Source organism: Solea solea, chromosome 1 (assembly GCF_958295425.1).
Source record: "Solea solea chromosome 1, fSolSol10.1, whole genome shotgun sequence".
Lineage (NCBI taxonomy): Eukaryota > Metazoa > Chordata > Actinopteri > Pleuronectiformes > Soleidae > Solea > Solea solea.
Window position 1 is genome coordinate 34,828,507 of NC_081134.1, and position 14,335 is coordinate 34,842,841.

Sequence of the window (14,335 nt, forward strand, 5' to 3'; positions counted from 1 at the left end):
TCAGGAACTGTTTACAAGTATTTGGAAAACCAATCGCCAGGTCCCGGTTGCAGTGGAGAGTATTGATGGTAGGTTGGCAATGCAGCCTGAACACATTATGATATTGAACGCTTTTTTTATGGTCACATTTCCACTTTTTTACTGGTGTGAAAACACATAATTCAATCTTGTTTGGATTCTACAGGCTCTGTAATACAATTTGTATTTAAATAGCCTCCATTAGAATCCCTCTCAAGACATTAGTAGATTCTTCTAGCTTAGACAAAATGAAAACCATACACATTTCTGATTCGGATCGACTCGATTGGACAATCAGCGCCATGTGTCGCCAACTGCATCGCGGTGGCTGGTGGACCCGTGGCATATTGAGACCGCCTGCCCGAGCACACGCCCCAGTGATCAGCCACAGCTTGTGTAAGTGGAGATATAGATGTAGCACCACAGGAGGCAGTGCGTGATAGGCGAAGGGTCGTATTCCCTTAAATGCACATGGCCACAGCCTCATAAATTGCCATCAGTGTCTTCATTTAACATTTCCCCCTATTATCACCATGACAACGCTGGTCCAGCGTGCACCCATGGGGAGAGGCGTGTGTGCCTGCGTAACCCTGGGGGTTACTGAGAGGGTAACTTGGCACAGACGCCAACACTCCATACCTCTTCTCCAGACTCAGACTATAGGGACGAGGGGGGACTGTGGAGTGGCATGCGGCCAGGAAGGCTAGATCTGTTCCATGGCAATCTCACTTGACAGACACTGGCTGTGTCTGGACTGGAGGCGAGCACTCTGATTTCTCTCTTTAATTACTGCTAATCGGAGGAGCCGCAGCCCCTGCTAATGAAGCCACACCAATCAGGCGGGGGAGAGAGAGTCGGGGGCTCCGCACTGCAAAAAAAATCCTCTGCAGGAGCGGCGCTGACACTCAACCTACCCGGCACTGCAGCCCCCACACACCCCTCACTGTCTGTCTACCTCACAGCTTCCAGCAGGTTGGTAAGAGTCGTCTGCCCTGGAGCCAAACCAAACCCTCTGTGAATCCCTGATGAAACTGGGATGGCGTCACACCACAACCTCTGACAACAACACAAAGTATGGCTGATCGGAAATTCTGAAGGCAGAATTAATTATGATTTATGTCAAGATTTTGATGGCTCTGTAACATAATAATGCTTTGACAGCTCATTATTGTAAATGCATATAATCAATCTAGCCTGCTTTCACCCACAAACATAATTACACTCTATGGCTTTTTGAGAGGCTGTGATGATGTCTTTTTTCTTTTTTTTTCTTGGCTCCTTCTTCAACGTGAATAATGTAATGAACAGTGACTGACATTTGATTGCATGTGTTTATGTGTTTATGGACCTGGCTTGCCAAAAAAGAATCCTTTTGCCTTTTGTTGTTTCCAACAATGAGATGTAATTCCTTCTATTAATTTTGGATGTTGTTTTAGGTATCATCATCCTCGGATTCATCAAGATGATGTACAGAACTGTTGTTGTATATGTTCTTAAGCTGCACTGATGTAACTGTGTTGTATTTCTGCAGGTATCCAGCAGCACGACACCGGATATTAGACGCACACGTGCAGTTTCACCAAACATGACAAGCGTGCTCCTGAATGTAAATCGGTTATGCTGTGTGTGGAACATGTACACACACGTGGACACGACCGTGATATGTAAAGCGGAATTCCCACTACAGCAAGACGACGTTCGTCCATTTTCACAGCAGCACTATATCAGTGACTGATCTTTACCACGGCTTTTTACTTTGGCACATTTATAATGACGGCGTCACATAATATATAAGGTTGACAGATGATATACATTACTGCAAACACATTAAAGAAACGTCTTCCATTCATGGCTACGGGGCCTAATTAGTCTTAGGTTATTGATGCTGACAGAGTAACGGTTATTAGACTAAACTTAATAGCAGGTACAAATAGGAGTCAAGTAATAACATGATATCATGGATTATCGTATAAGAACATCATGTAGTGAAGTGAACATGTGAGTATCTATAATCTCCTGTCGATTGGATTACATTTTCATTTTCCTGGAAATAGAGTTCAGTAACGACATGGCCGTAATAGTATGGTAAATCATTTCTAATATGGAGGTAACATTACAGCAATACTGACTATGTTTTTTACCTTGGTAATAAACAAAGGCAACAGTGTGGTAAAAAGGACATGATGTGACAGCAACACAATGTTGTTTCTAAAGAAACATCAAGGTAATTGCTTGGTAATGAGAATTGCTATCGGCTAACATCGGATAACACCTTCACATGAAGATGTTTGTGGATAAAATCCTAATAATTAGCATATTATTAAGTAAAAAATACCCCCTCTCTAATGTCCCAAGACATTTCCCATTGATATAACCAGGCTATTAATTGATGATTACTATAAAATAAGATAGTATTTTCATAATAGCACTAACCTACTGCAAAAATGACTATCATATTGTTGCTGTCCTGTAAAGTGTTGAAATATAAAGAATGAAATTAAGTCAAACTCTATTCATATAGCAACTAATGTGTAAAAATACAACACAAAGTACAAAACAGATCACGTATATACAAAACTATAAAATGCAAAAAAATACAACAATAAAATGAATTGTATAACATAACTAAAATATGATGAAACAAATGCAACGGATTACGAAAGTGCTAAGCTGACAATGCCTTTTCACGGACGAGCATCGTAAACGCTAAATGCTGCCTCCCTAAAGATCTTTGTCCTCACCTGTGGAGCAACTCAAAGGCCAGAACTTGCAGATGACCTGCGCGATCTAAAGGGAGTCTACATTAACAGCACGTCCGTCTCTACTCAGGTGCAAGTCGATTGAGAGAGTTAAAACCAATAAAAAGGATTTGTCGGCAGACAATCGATGAATATTAAATGCCACGTTTAAAGTTTGTTGAACAACTGCAGCATACTGTAGTAGTAGTGTTGCTTTTTTTAGCAGCGGATATGAAGCCACTGTGCAGCAGAATGGTCGATAGTTTCACTCCAAACATCATCACCGCATGCAGGAGGAAGCCATTCATACACCCTACCAAGTCAAGGTCATCATATAAAAGACCGGAACAGCTCATCAAGTAATTTAGCTGACCTTGCCATGCAGAAAGAAACGAGCAGTTACAGCAGGATTCACAATTAGAGTCAATTAAAGTCAATAAAAAATGATATGGCAGTTGATTGCGTTTAATTTACTGAGAGCGGAGTGGTTTCTGTATTCAGTGCCCACTGAGCAACAATTAATCTACTCCGTCAATCAACTACGAACCTAAAATGTGCTGTTAAAGAGACAGTTATGTTTAAATTAAAGATCAACACGAACATATGATTATGTTCTCAAACGTGTATATTTTCCTCTTACAGCACACGCTGTGCTGCCGCCATTATGTGCAGTAAGTATGTAAATCCACATGGAAAAATTGCTTTCCCCAGGCAATCTTTTTCATTTTCGTTTTCTATGAACATGGCATCCGTTCAAGAAATAGCTTCATACTCACAAAATATATAATATAAAGTAAAGTATATCTTCTACTGTATGTTGGCGCTGTGATGCAGAAGAAGACGTGGAGCATGTGCATAAAGCTTGTTATTGCACGAGGTCTCGCAGGGTTAGGGGTTGGAGAGGTTATCTATATGGTCCACTGAACTAAAATGAACAGACTTATTTTCTTGTGCTAAACGATTACTGTGAGCTACTTGTTAGCCTGCAGCAAAAGCTCTTCCCTGCTAATGCTAAGGTGCCAGATGTGCTAGGCAAGAAGCCGCATGATAAATGGCAGAAGGTGAGCGCTCTGAGGCCGGGAACGGGAGCATGCTGCCCCTGCATCCCGCTGCCAGTCTCTTGGCATACAGCTTGTCAGGCCAAATGGCAGTCGCTTCCCCCCTCAACGCTGACATTTAAAATCTCTGCCATGATTTCCAGCTGTGGACATCGCAGACCCCCGACCAACCCTCAGCCTCCCGCAGGAATCCAGCCCTCAACCTTGCTGCGGCTGCTGCCAGACACCAGTCAACACAAGACCATATAATGGCATGGCAGGGCTTTCGTTCAAGAGTGGCGTCATATGAAATGAACTTCAGGGATGATATACAGTATGTGTACGTTATGATAAAACAAATGAACTGTATGAGATGTACCGGCATCTTTGTCTTAGTAACACAAAGATGGCCTTTTCTGCACAGCCCTAGACATGACATGGGACGGGACTCTAATTTGTGGCCACAAAATACTAAATTGTGACCATGAAATAGGTATAAAGTCTGCATGAAATACTAATTAATAATATTAACATGAATTACCTTGAAATAGGGCTGAAACTGGACATTGGTCAGAGTATGAATGAGTTTATTTTTCGGTAGGGAATGAGTTAAAAGGATATTCTCAAAAATCTGGTATTTCAGAGAATCATTGTCACTGAACGATTACGTAAATTAATATTTTTTGTGCACATTACAGACTATTTGCCCCCATTTCATGTCTGGGGCTCCATACTTTTGTACCAACTCATACAAATATAAGAAATCTGTCAGACATTTGTCATTTCATATGTAGCTGTTATTTGAACTAAAATTGATATCAGAATTGTTTTTTTAATCAACAATCTATGCTACTGCATGAATAAATGACATTGTAGAACCATAAACATGTTATAACTGATCAGAACTGTCCTGTCTAACGCTATAACTTGATACAACTGTTATATATATATCTGCTTCTTGTCTCTTTCTTCTGTCTCTCCCTCCTTTCTGTCCCCCATTGTTCCTTTCACCCCAACCTGTCTAAGCAGATGCTGAAACATGTTTGCGTCTGGTTCTGTCAGAGAATTCTTCCTTTTTCACTCCACTGATGCCTGGACTGTTTGCTCATTGTCTTGTTGGGTTTCTCTTCTCTCTATAATATTGTATAATATTGTTTCTGTCTTACTTTGTACAGTGCCTTGAGCTAATGTATGTTGTGATTTGGCGCTATGCAAATGAAATTGAGTTTAATTGAATTTGCAATGGACTGTACGCTGCCTTTCGCTGAGATTGGCACATCGCCCCTGCGACCCATGTGGAGGATAAAGCAGTAGAAAATGGATGGATGAATGAATGAATGAATGAATAATAATTGATCTGGTGATGATGGTACAGTTTAAATATGACAAAGGATCACAGAGCATGAGGCCAATCCTGAGACTGGGCAAGAGGTATGTTACACCTCACACAGTGAGTTTATCTAGTCTATAAAATGGAACCAACAACCCTTTGTGGTCACATTTAAACTGTAGGCAATTAAGGGCTGATGATTGACCAAATCTTTATATCTGTGGTCACTCCTTACTTCCTTTTAGCATTTGGGAAATTTAAAATATAACAGCCTTTTTAAATGATGGTATTATTTCACATTACATGGACATCAATAAAACAGCTTGCAGTCTTAATATTGAAAGAAACCAACTTGAACGCAGGAACTCTTAACTGCACAACCTTGAGGGAAATTATGACAAATTAAAAACTATTCAATATATGTTAATGCGCCGAACATCACAGTTTACACTAATTATTGTAAGAATGTGAGCGCCTTATCAGTTATTTTGAGTTGTAATCTTATTCGAACATGCACAACACCTCCGCTGACACTTTGGCCTCGCTTACTGCTCTTCAAAAGAGCGGAAGATTTGCCTTTCAGCAGCCTCAGTAAAAAATACCAGCGCGCGGTTTCACACAATAACTGTACCTGTCTTCAACAAAGGCAGGGGAACATAAAGAAGCAAAGGGTAGGAGAGTAAACACTTTACATTCTGACACTCATTAAAAACGGACAAGACCACCCTTACCCAGGGGAGAGCACACGTCATGATATAGAGAGAGGCAAATACCAAACTGCATGGCACGGTATCAAAGGCATTTCTGCAGTCCAAAGGTCAGGTGATGGTAAAAGGTTGCTGAGAAACGGAGCTGCTGGATGGACTTTCATCTGTGGGAGGCAGCTGGACTCTCCAAAGAGGCTGTGTTACTCAGGGCTGCAGGCACAGTGGGGCTGCTCCAATATGACATTTCACAACCAGATCTGCCACAGTAATGGCATTTTAGACACTTTCAAAACGTCCACACTGGCCTTCCTGCGCTGCTGAAATTTTCATAGGCTGCAATGTTTTTTATTGTTCGGTTTTATTTAAGTGTTTGAAACAGATTGGATGGGTTGTCATTCAGTGTGGGAAAAGGCAATCGAGGGCCAGTGTGGAATTGAATGGCTCATACACGTATATACACAAGGTTGGGTTGAATAAATACTTCACCATGTGACTAAGCCTCTGTGATTGCCTCTGAGGAGCTACATTTAAATGAGAAAAAGACATCCCAAAATGAACATCAAATGTATTTTTTTACTCATCTTGTGATGAAAAAACAACATGTGGGAAGTGTACACACATGCCAGTACATGATCAATTTGTGCAGCTCTTATACAAGTTTTGAAAATTTATTTTAACTTGAGTGTCCGTCTCTACTCTTTGGGAGAAAATGGTCAGCGTAGCTTTGCTTTGAAGTCCCCATGGAAATTATCTGTCCCATTTGCTCAAAGCAATTGCATTTGCTGCTGGTTGTGCATGGTTGTTTGTTGTTATAGGTTGTGTATGCGACCAAATTCAGGCTTTGTTTGATTAAAGGAAAAGCAAAAGGCACTGATAGTGGCTGCTACTGATGCGCATCATATCCAAAATATGGAAATAAATATCCAAGGCAGAGCTGGTTCCACCGCCATCCCTGTGACTGGACCAGGAATTACTGGATCCCACTGAGTCAATTTCACAAGATTAGGTTTCCACTGTATTTGAGCTTGATATTAAAATGATGGCGAGAACAAAAGAGCAGCGACGCAACTGATCGACAGAAAACAAACAGCAATTATTTCACGGTTGCTTGCACCGTGTTTCAAACAAATATGCAAAAATACATAAACAGCAATATTTTGTAAGGGATTTCTTGCCTTTCTCCTTTTTTCCTATCATTGTTACGAGAATATTTGTGGCTTTTCGTCAAAAATCACACAAAACACGAGACTTGAAGACATAACTGGGCAAATGGTCATTAAAAAGAGCAATATTGTGATATGTTTTCATCTGGAGACACATACTAAAACCATATGGATAAAAGATTACTTATTCAACTGCTAAAAAAAGAGTAATATTATCGAAAAGGGGATGTACTACGGCGTGTTTTCAGAGAGGCTTATCAGAACATTGTGAATTAGATTTGCCCCCTGTAATAATTATGGTACAGGATATTAGAAAGAAAGCCTTCAAATCCATTGTGAGAGGTCATCATTACATGTGACCTTTCTCCGAGATGAGTTCTGCATCTGTGCCCCCGCACTTCGCCTTTGACAGCGACATCCTCCGACAACTGACCGATGACAGGATTAGGAACTAATGTTGATTTCACCTTTCTGCTTCCTCCATGTCGCTACTGAACGGAAAACCAGAGACTTAGGTTCATGAGCATGTAAGACAAGAAAAAAAACAAAACAAAAAAAACCACAAAGGCATTATGGATACACACGGCAGCCTCACAAATATTATCATAAAAGCAATACACAACGCAGAGGCAGAGAGTCCTGGCTCGTCATATATGACTTACATTTAGTGGTTGAATAATCAGTTGACGTGCAGCTGAGGGGATTCTTTGCTTAATGAGTGCCTCTTCACATACGCAATTTGCCAGCGTTATCTCGAACATGAGACTGCTGTCAAAATGTCACCAAATCTCAGTTTAACTACCAACTTAATCACACGGGGACCGTCTCAGACCCTACAGTATCTGGAGCCGCATCCTTCCTTGAACTTTATTTGGAATTATTGGCTTGAAGACAATGGGAAATTATGGAGGATGTACTGTTGTTTACTTGCCTTGTATGTTGAAGTATTCGCCGTAATTCTTAAAGAGCTTTTGAACAAAGCAGGCATTTTCAAAATGAAAGGAAGAGGAAAATGAAGATGTTAATGTGGAGTCTGTGACAAATATATATACGTATTTTCTCTATGAAATGTTCTTGCCTTTAGCTGTCAGATCTATAATGTGCTATAATGTCATTTTTAATCCAGAGGAAAGTGTTGGCATGTATGCACTCAACTGAATCTTTTTTAGCAGCCATCTTGACATCAATTGTGCATGCAGTAGATGTTAAGATGTTAAACTTGAAAAGGCATGTTTAGTCACAATTTCCAAGCCTTGGATTTGTCGTATTTCAATCGTTTTTGTAAAGGATTATGAGGCGAACATAAGATATGTTGTTTTTCTTTCTTTTACCGAGTGATCACGGCAATTACGTTCACAAAACATCTCTTTCAGAGCCTCCTCCTCCTCCTTTTTATCCCCTTGCCTCTTCTCTCCGCACTCCCTACTGGTACCAACCATGCTGCGTGCATGGCTGCCAGCGTAAGCAACCCTTTTTCCTGGTGTCTGGTTGATGTCTCCAGCTCGGGGGTGGTGAGTATGTGGGGGTGACTCACTGACCCCCCTCCTGCACAGAGGAGAATACGAGGAGGCGGGGGCTGCAGCAGGAGATGCACAGTTGCAGAGCTTTGTGCCTTTTAGGTGCAATGCTCGACGAGGTGCCAACGTGTGGTGTGAGTTGCCAAGGGTTGTTTTTTTCCACATTTACAAAGTATGAAAGTGTTTAATAATATAATAGATGTGCCGTATGTATTCAAATGCACGGTTTCAGTGCGGCATGAATAGACACAGAGTAACCCGTTAGTGCTAAAGGCCATATCTACTGTAAATATCCCTCCACTTTATTCTCACATTCTACAACTACTAATCACAATAATATTCACTGCTTGAGATGTATATTATTTATTGTTATTTTTTTCCTTTAGGAAGCTGACATGCCTGTGATCTATATGGAGTGGATATTGCTCGGCCTATTGATCGATGTCTCCTTTCCCCCACTCTGACATTTTCTTATCCTTGTCCGCATCTCCTGCTATTGACATGCGTTCTATCTGAACATCTTGCTAAGCTGTTTTGTCATTTGTCAGCTCTTAAATAAAACGGAGGTAGGGGAACAGTTCTCAGCGATAAGGCTTAATGATAGCGACCACAGCGATGGTTTCAGACAAGCTCGCTGTCCACAGAAAGCACAATGCTGGGGGTTTATTAATTCCTCACGCTACACCCTTTTATGGATCCACTAAGCAATTTTAACCAGGATATTTCTATTTTTTTTTTGCCACAACCACACAGGGTAAAGAAGACTCACTCTGCAACCTCGAGCGTGCATTCACTCATAACTGTGCTCAATTGACTGCAAATTTACTGAAAGCAGGCTTTTTAGTTTTTAACACCTTTTAAACTAATGTATCTGAAGAGCCCACTTCACAGGCTCTCCTGTCAAAAGCTACTATTTTTCCCACAACTTACCCTCAACTCTCTTGGAAACAAACTGGCGAGATCAATGCGTCCACACCAGAGCCACGGCTGATAAAACACCTTCTGAGGGAGTTGTCAGGGTTTTGCATTTTGCCAACTCTTTATTTGTAATACAGTGAATGCAGCACTCGCTTAACATGAATTTCTACAAACACAGTCTGGAGCAGATTTTCTCCCCATGAGGTGGAAGACGGATTCTTCCTTTCCTCCCTCCCTCTTTCCATCATTCCTCCCTCACCCTGGCTCCTGCAGAGAGGCTATTATTGCAGCTAATTATCTACAAATAGGCCCAATATGACAAACACAGCCCCTATACCAGTGCTGGCTAAGCGCAGGAATCAGTCTGAATGAGAATAAAAGAACGACAAGGAGGCGAGGAGAGACAGACAAAGACCAGGACAAAAGTCATAGTGTGGGGGGGGGGGAGGAACCTGAATCAGAGATAATAAAAAAGAACATGATGAAGACACGGTGTAGAAAAAGATGAGAGAAAATGTGCGACTAAAGAAGATATGAGAGGGAGGCAGACGGGCAGAGAAAGTCTGTGACACAAAAAAAAGGAGATCGCATAAGAGATGAACACCGGAAAATGATCTTGTCTTGACAGAGTATGACGTTTGTTGCCAATGGCAACTGTCCTGCAATGCACAGACTACATCCATTTAGGTCCCAGCATGCATCATGATCAGGGCAGCTCAGGGGTCTAGGGCTGTCTGTCTCATTTCCATAGAGAAACTCATTTACTAGGCAAGCATAGAGGGTCTACGACGCCTCAATGGGTGCTTGATTAGATCCTTACCTCTGATACATATGAATATTTATCAGTGTTGAATGAATACACATTTGCTCTCCTTTCATCTGGATCTTAGAGTGTCCTCCATGTTCTCCTTTTAATTTTTTTCCAATGAATATGTCACATGAGCATCACCCGCTCCCCACAGAGCGACAGCACTCAAGATAATCTGGTGATTGTTGCTACGTGGTGATGATCAACACCACATGCACCGGGCTTTTGTCTTTGTTGTGTTTTATTTGCCATGGAGACGACGGCGCTTAAAGACCTATACGGCGAGCGGGGTAATCGGAGCAAACTAAAAAGGATGCAAGTGTGGAACTCGTCCCTTGGACAAATTAGTGTTTGGCTGCACAACTGACACTGCAGGTGCGATGCAGATGCCAAGGCCGGTTGAAATCACCGAGTTATTCCAAGAGCCTAAACACAGGTGACACAGGAACACCCACTCGTACACGGAGCTGAATAACAGATATAACTTACATCACTGACTCCAGCCTCCACAATCTTCAGGCCAGTCTCCTTCTCCAGCTGCTGCTTCTGTTGAACTGCACACGGGAGACAAAAAAAAGCAGAGGAGGTGATGAGGATGAGCAGGAGATGACAAAGTAGCAGATTCTTCAGTTCCTGAGGCAGAACAAGCGGCCAGTGAGAGTGAGAATGATGCAATGGAGTGAGTCAGATGTCAAACAGGTCATAAGAGAATGTCCAATCCGTGCACAATGAGAACGTCTTAATCACGGGTGGAAGCAAAACAAGTCTTTGAGTGCAACAGTTAATAGCAGTCTGTCATTTTGCTAAGAGTCTGTATAGCCATGATATTGAATGTGTGAGTCTGTACTTAGGCACAGCAGGGCTTTAAATTCAATATGTTAACACGCTTGTAATGACAAAGCTTACATGCTGGATTTATGCCTGAAACATGTGCTTAAAGGACATTTGACTTAATGCTCACTGTCAGCGGTTTTCCTCTTCTGCGAGAGCACACAGGTGTTTTGCACATGATGGGGACACACTGTGCTTTAGGATACGTTAATCATCAACCATTATTTTGAACAATTAAAACAATCTTTCTGGTTTTTCAGCTTGTCAGATGTGGATATCTGCTGGTTACCATGCTCCGTATGAGAAAACAAGACATGTGAGAACACCATGATTCATGGTTTGGGCACCGCTGATCAACATTTGTCAAGGTTTTCTGACGTTTTATGGACCAAATAGTCAGAAGGCCTCATCCTCTATGAAAGAAACCATGACTTTATCTTCAAATATTCATCTCCATCTGTCCAACGTTGGTGGAAAGATTTCAGTCTTGACCAAAGTGATTGATCTGCCTTTCTCCTCGTGGCTTCATAAATACGCTTAAGTAAAAATGTTAATGTTATTCTCATAATATACGACACGTATTATGAGCACAGACCCAGCGAAGACACAAGAAAGCAGATGAAGTGGTTGTACATTCACAGCAGACAATAACTGGAGCTCCTCCCTTTGTTCTCGCAGTAATTAATACACCACCCGAGTTTGATCCTCGCATCTATTGATCTAATCAAATGTGGCATGCTATTTCCAAAGCTTTGTTCGTGAAATATATTCTTATGCAAATCAAACCAAAGTGAGGCAGTGTTAAATACCCTTCATTCAAGATCACACATTTAGCCGACTTCTTTCCCCTCTTGTGCTTGAAGCCCCTTCCTCACTTTGATGGCAACATTTACACTAAAAAACAAAATCAAACGGGCTTTAACAGATTATGCCAAATTATGGCGAGAGAGAGAGAGAGAGAGAGAGAGAGAGAGAGAGAGAGAGAGAGAGAGAGGGAGAGAAAACGGGCATAATTTTAATTGAGTTTGTTAGCATGTGAATGTGATTGGTAATGGGGGGGGGAAGAAAGAGTGAGAGTTAAGAAGAGCAGGTCCTTTAAATCCCATTTCCCAGATGAAGGCTATGCAAATGACCCTGAAGAGCTGAACCCGCACCTCACACTCCAAATTTGGAAAAGGGCCTGTTTAATTAGTATTTTAATCTATCCCAATGAATCCACTCAGTCCACAGTGTACGCAGCATTCCATCTAATTAAGCACGCTACTTTTAGGATAATCATCCATCTCCCCTGCTCGTCCTCTGTCGCCTTTTCCCTCTTTCTGATTATTAAAGATCCCGCAAACGCTGATCACCCCGTCATCTCATCGTCATGGCAGCAACAGGGACATCTTATACTTTAGGTGTCAGCCACTGGTCTGTGAATTAAGGCTAAAAGCCGGATGAAGGAGGCGCTGTGAGAGCTGAAAAGGTCAAATAAAAGTCCGGCGACTGAGAGGAATAGAAAATCTTATGCCATTAGTGAAAGAAGTTTTTGACTCGTATCATATTGTCGCCCCGGTATTTAGTCAGAGACATATTGTCGCTCCACAGATAGCTGCAGTACCTGCTTGGTGCTACTGCTATTTAGGAGTGGGGTAATGAGTGAGGTAATTGGGCCCAGCTGGGTGAGGGCGTAGGTGGTGGGAGGGAGGCAAAGCTGCTAAAAGGTCACGCAACGTTTTGGTCCTAATGAGGACCCCTCTGAGGTCGCAGCACATCATGAGTCAAACTGCGCGAGATTAGCCTGGAAAATCAACACACGTGCACATCACAGCGGCTCCGGCTTCAGGTTTGACTGACAAGCTGACATTAACCGTCCTAAAGTGAAACCAAAGTAGCCTGAAGGTCAGTATTTACTTGTAAATCAAAGCTGATGACTCTCCAATCAACGTGAGGGAAAGGACAGTCCTAACAACAGCCACTTTAAATGTAAATACAATGTACTTCCCGAGCTCATTAGGTGGAATCTGGGCTGCAGTGAGAATCCAGCCAATGGACTTGCTTGTTCTGTCACTGAATGTACAGATAACAGCCCGCAGCATCTCTTTCTGGTCACCCGTTATATTAACCTCCCACCGGAGCTCACTCTCTTCCCCTTTTCTCTCACAGACACACAGAATTTTGTAAGCTTCAAATTAGCCACCAAATACTCCTGACAGACTGTGGAAAAGAGATGTCAGGTCTCATTTCAGAGACGCTCCTCCAGCCATTTTAATAGGCATTGTCTGAGTCCATCTAGTGTGATCTCTAATATCGAGACCTGATCCCTGCTGCTCATTTGATCTTTGCGGTGTCTGAGGCGTACTGAGCCCAAATCATCTGACGTTCAAAAGACAAAATGACCACAGAAAAGCCAAAAAAAGAGCACTTAATTTCCGTGGGCTTTCTGTTGAAAGTCAACACGTGCAAGTTTCATTGATGATTATGAAAATGAGATTTCCCTGGTGATCTTGGATAACTCGATGCAAAATTAATACAATTCTAAACACACAACGATCGTGTTAAACTGCATTTGTTTCCTCTTGGAGTGGTTTACAGATTCAAACTATCTCAGTTGCTAGAAAATAAACAATTTCAGTCTGAATATATTAAGCTACATTATGTATTTTCATTGATTTCATCAAACTCAGTTGTTAGATGAATACGTTGTTTGCTTCACTGCTCACTGGCCATATACTACTGAATTAATGTCAATGTTTGGAGAGCTTTTATTGTGAAGATGTCACAGGAAATGCACCCTCGCTAATCACAAATCATTCCACAAAATTAAACTCTTTGATGATCTATTTCGGCATTTTACCACCGGCCGGTGTTTTTCATTATGACAGGAAATAGTAGAAGAAGGTGCCAAATAAGAAAATAATTGACAGATTAACTGACTATGAAAACGACCATGGTGGTGAAGTGGTTAGAAGTGTTGCCTCACAGAAAGAAGGCTGCTGGCTCAGACCCTGGTTTGGCATTTCTGGAGTTTTCAGTAATTCACTGTTTTAGAGTGAACGGTTGTTTGTTTCTGTTTGTTTGTCCTGTGATGGATGGTGATCTGTCCACGGTGTGACCCGACTTTCACCCTATGTCAGTTGGGATTGACTCCAGCTCCCTCGTGACCCTCATGTGGAGGGTAAAGCGGTAGGAAATGAATGACTGAATGAATGAAAAGTTGCAGTGAAGTGAATTTTCTGCCTATAATAATGGACCAAAATTTTAAGGATTAAAACTTAAAATGTGA

General features: G+C 41.7%; 1 protein-coding gene across 2 annotated transcripts in view; it reads right to left on the minus strand.

Annotated features, from left to right (window-relative positions):
• ptprn2 (protein tyrosine phosphatase receptor type N2) overlaps nt 1-14,335 on the minus strand; it is a 127,667-nt gene that overhangs the window by 36,542 nt on the left and 76,790 nt on the right. For both annotated transcript variants that reach the window (XM_058646598.1, XM_058646589.1), the window contains exon 11: nt 10,726-10,790. In XM_058646598.1, the coding sequence (XP_058502581.1) occupies nt 10,726-10,790 (65 nt within the window). The remainder of the gene's footprint in view (nt 1-10,725; nt 10,791-14,335) is intronic.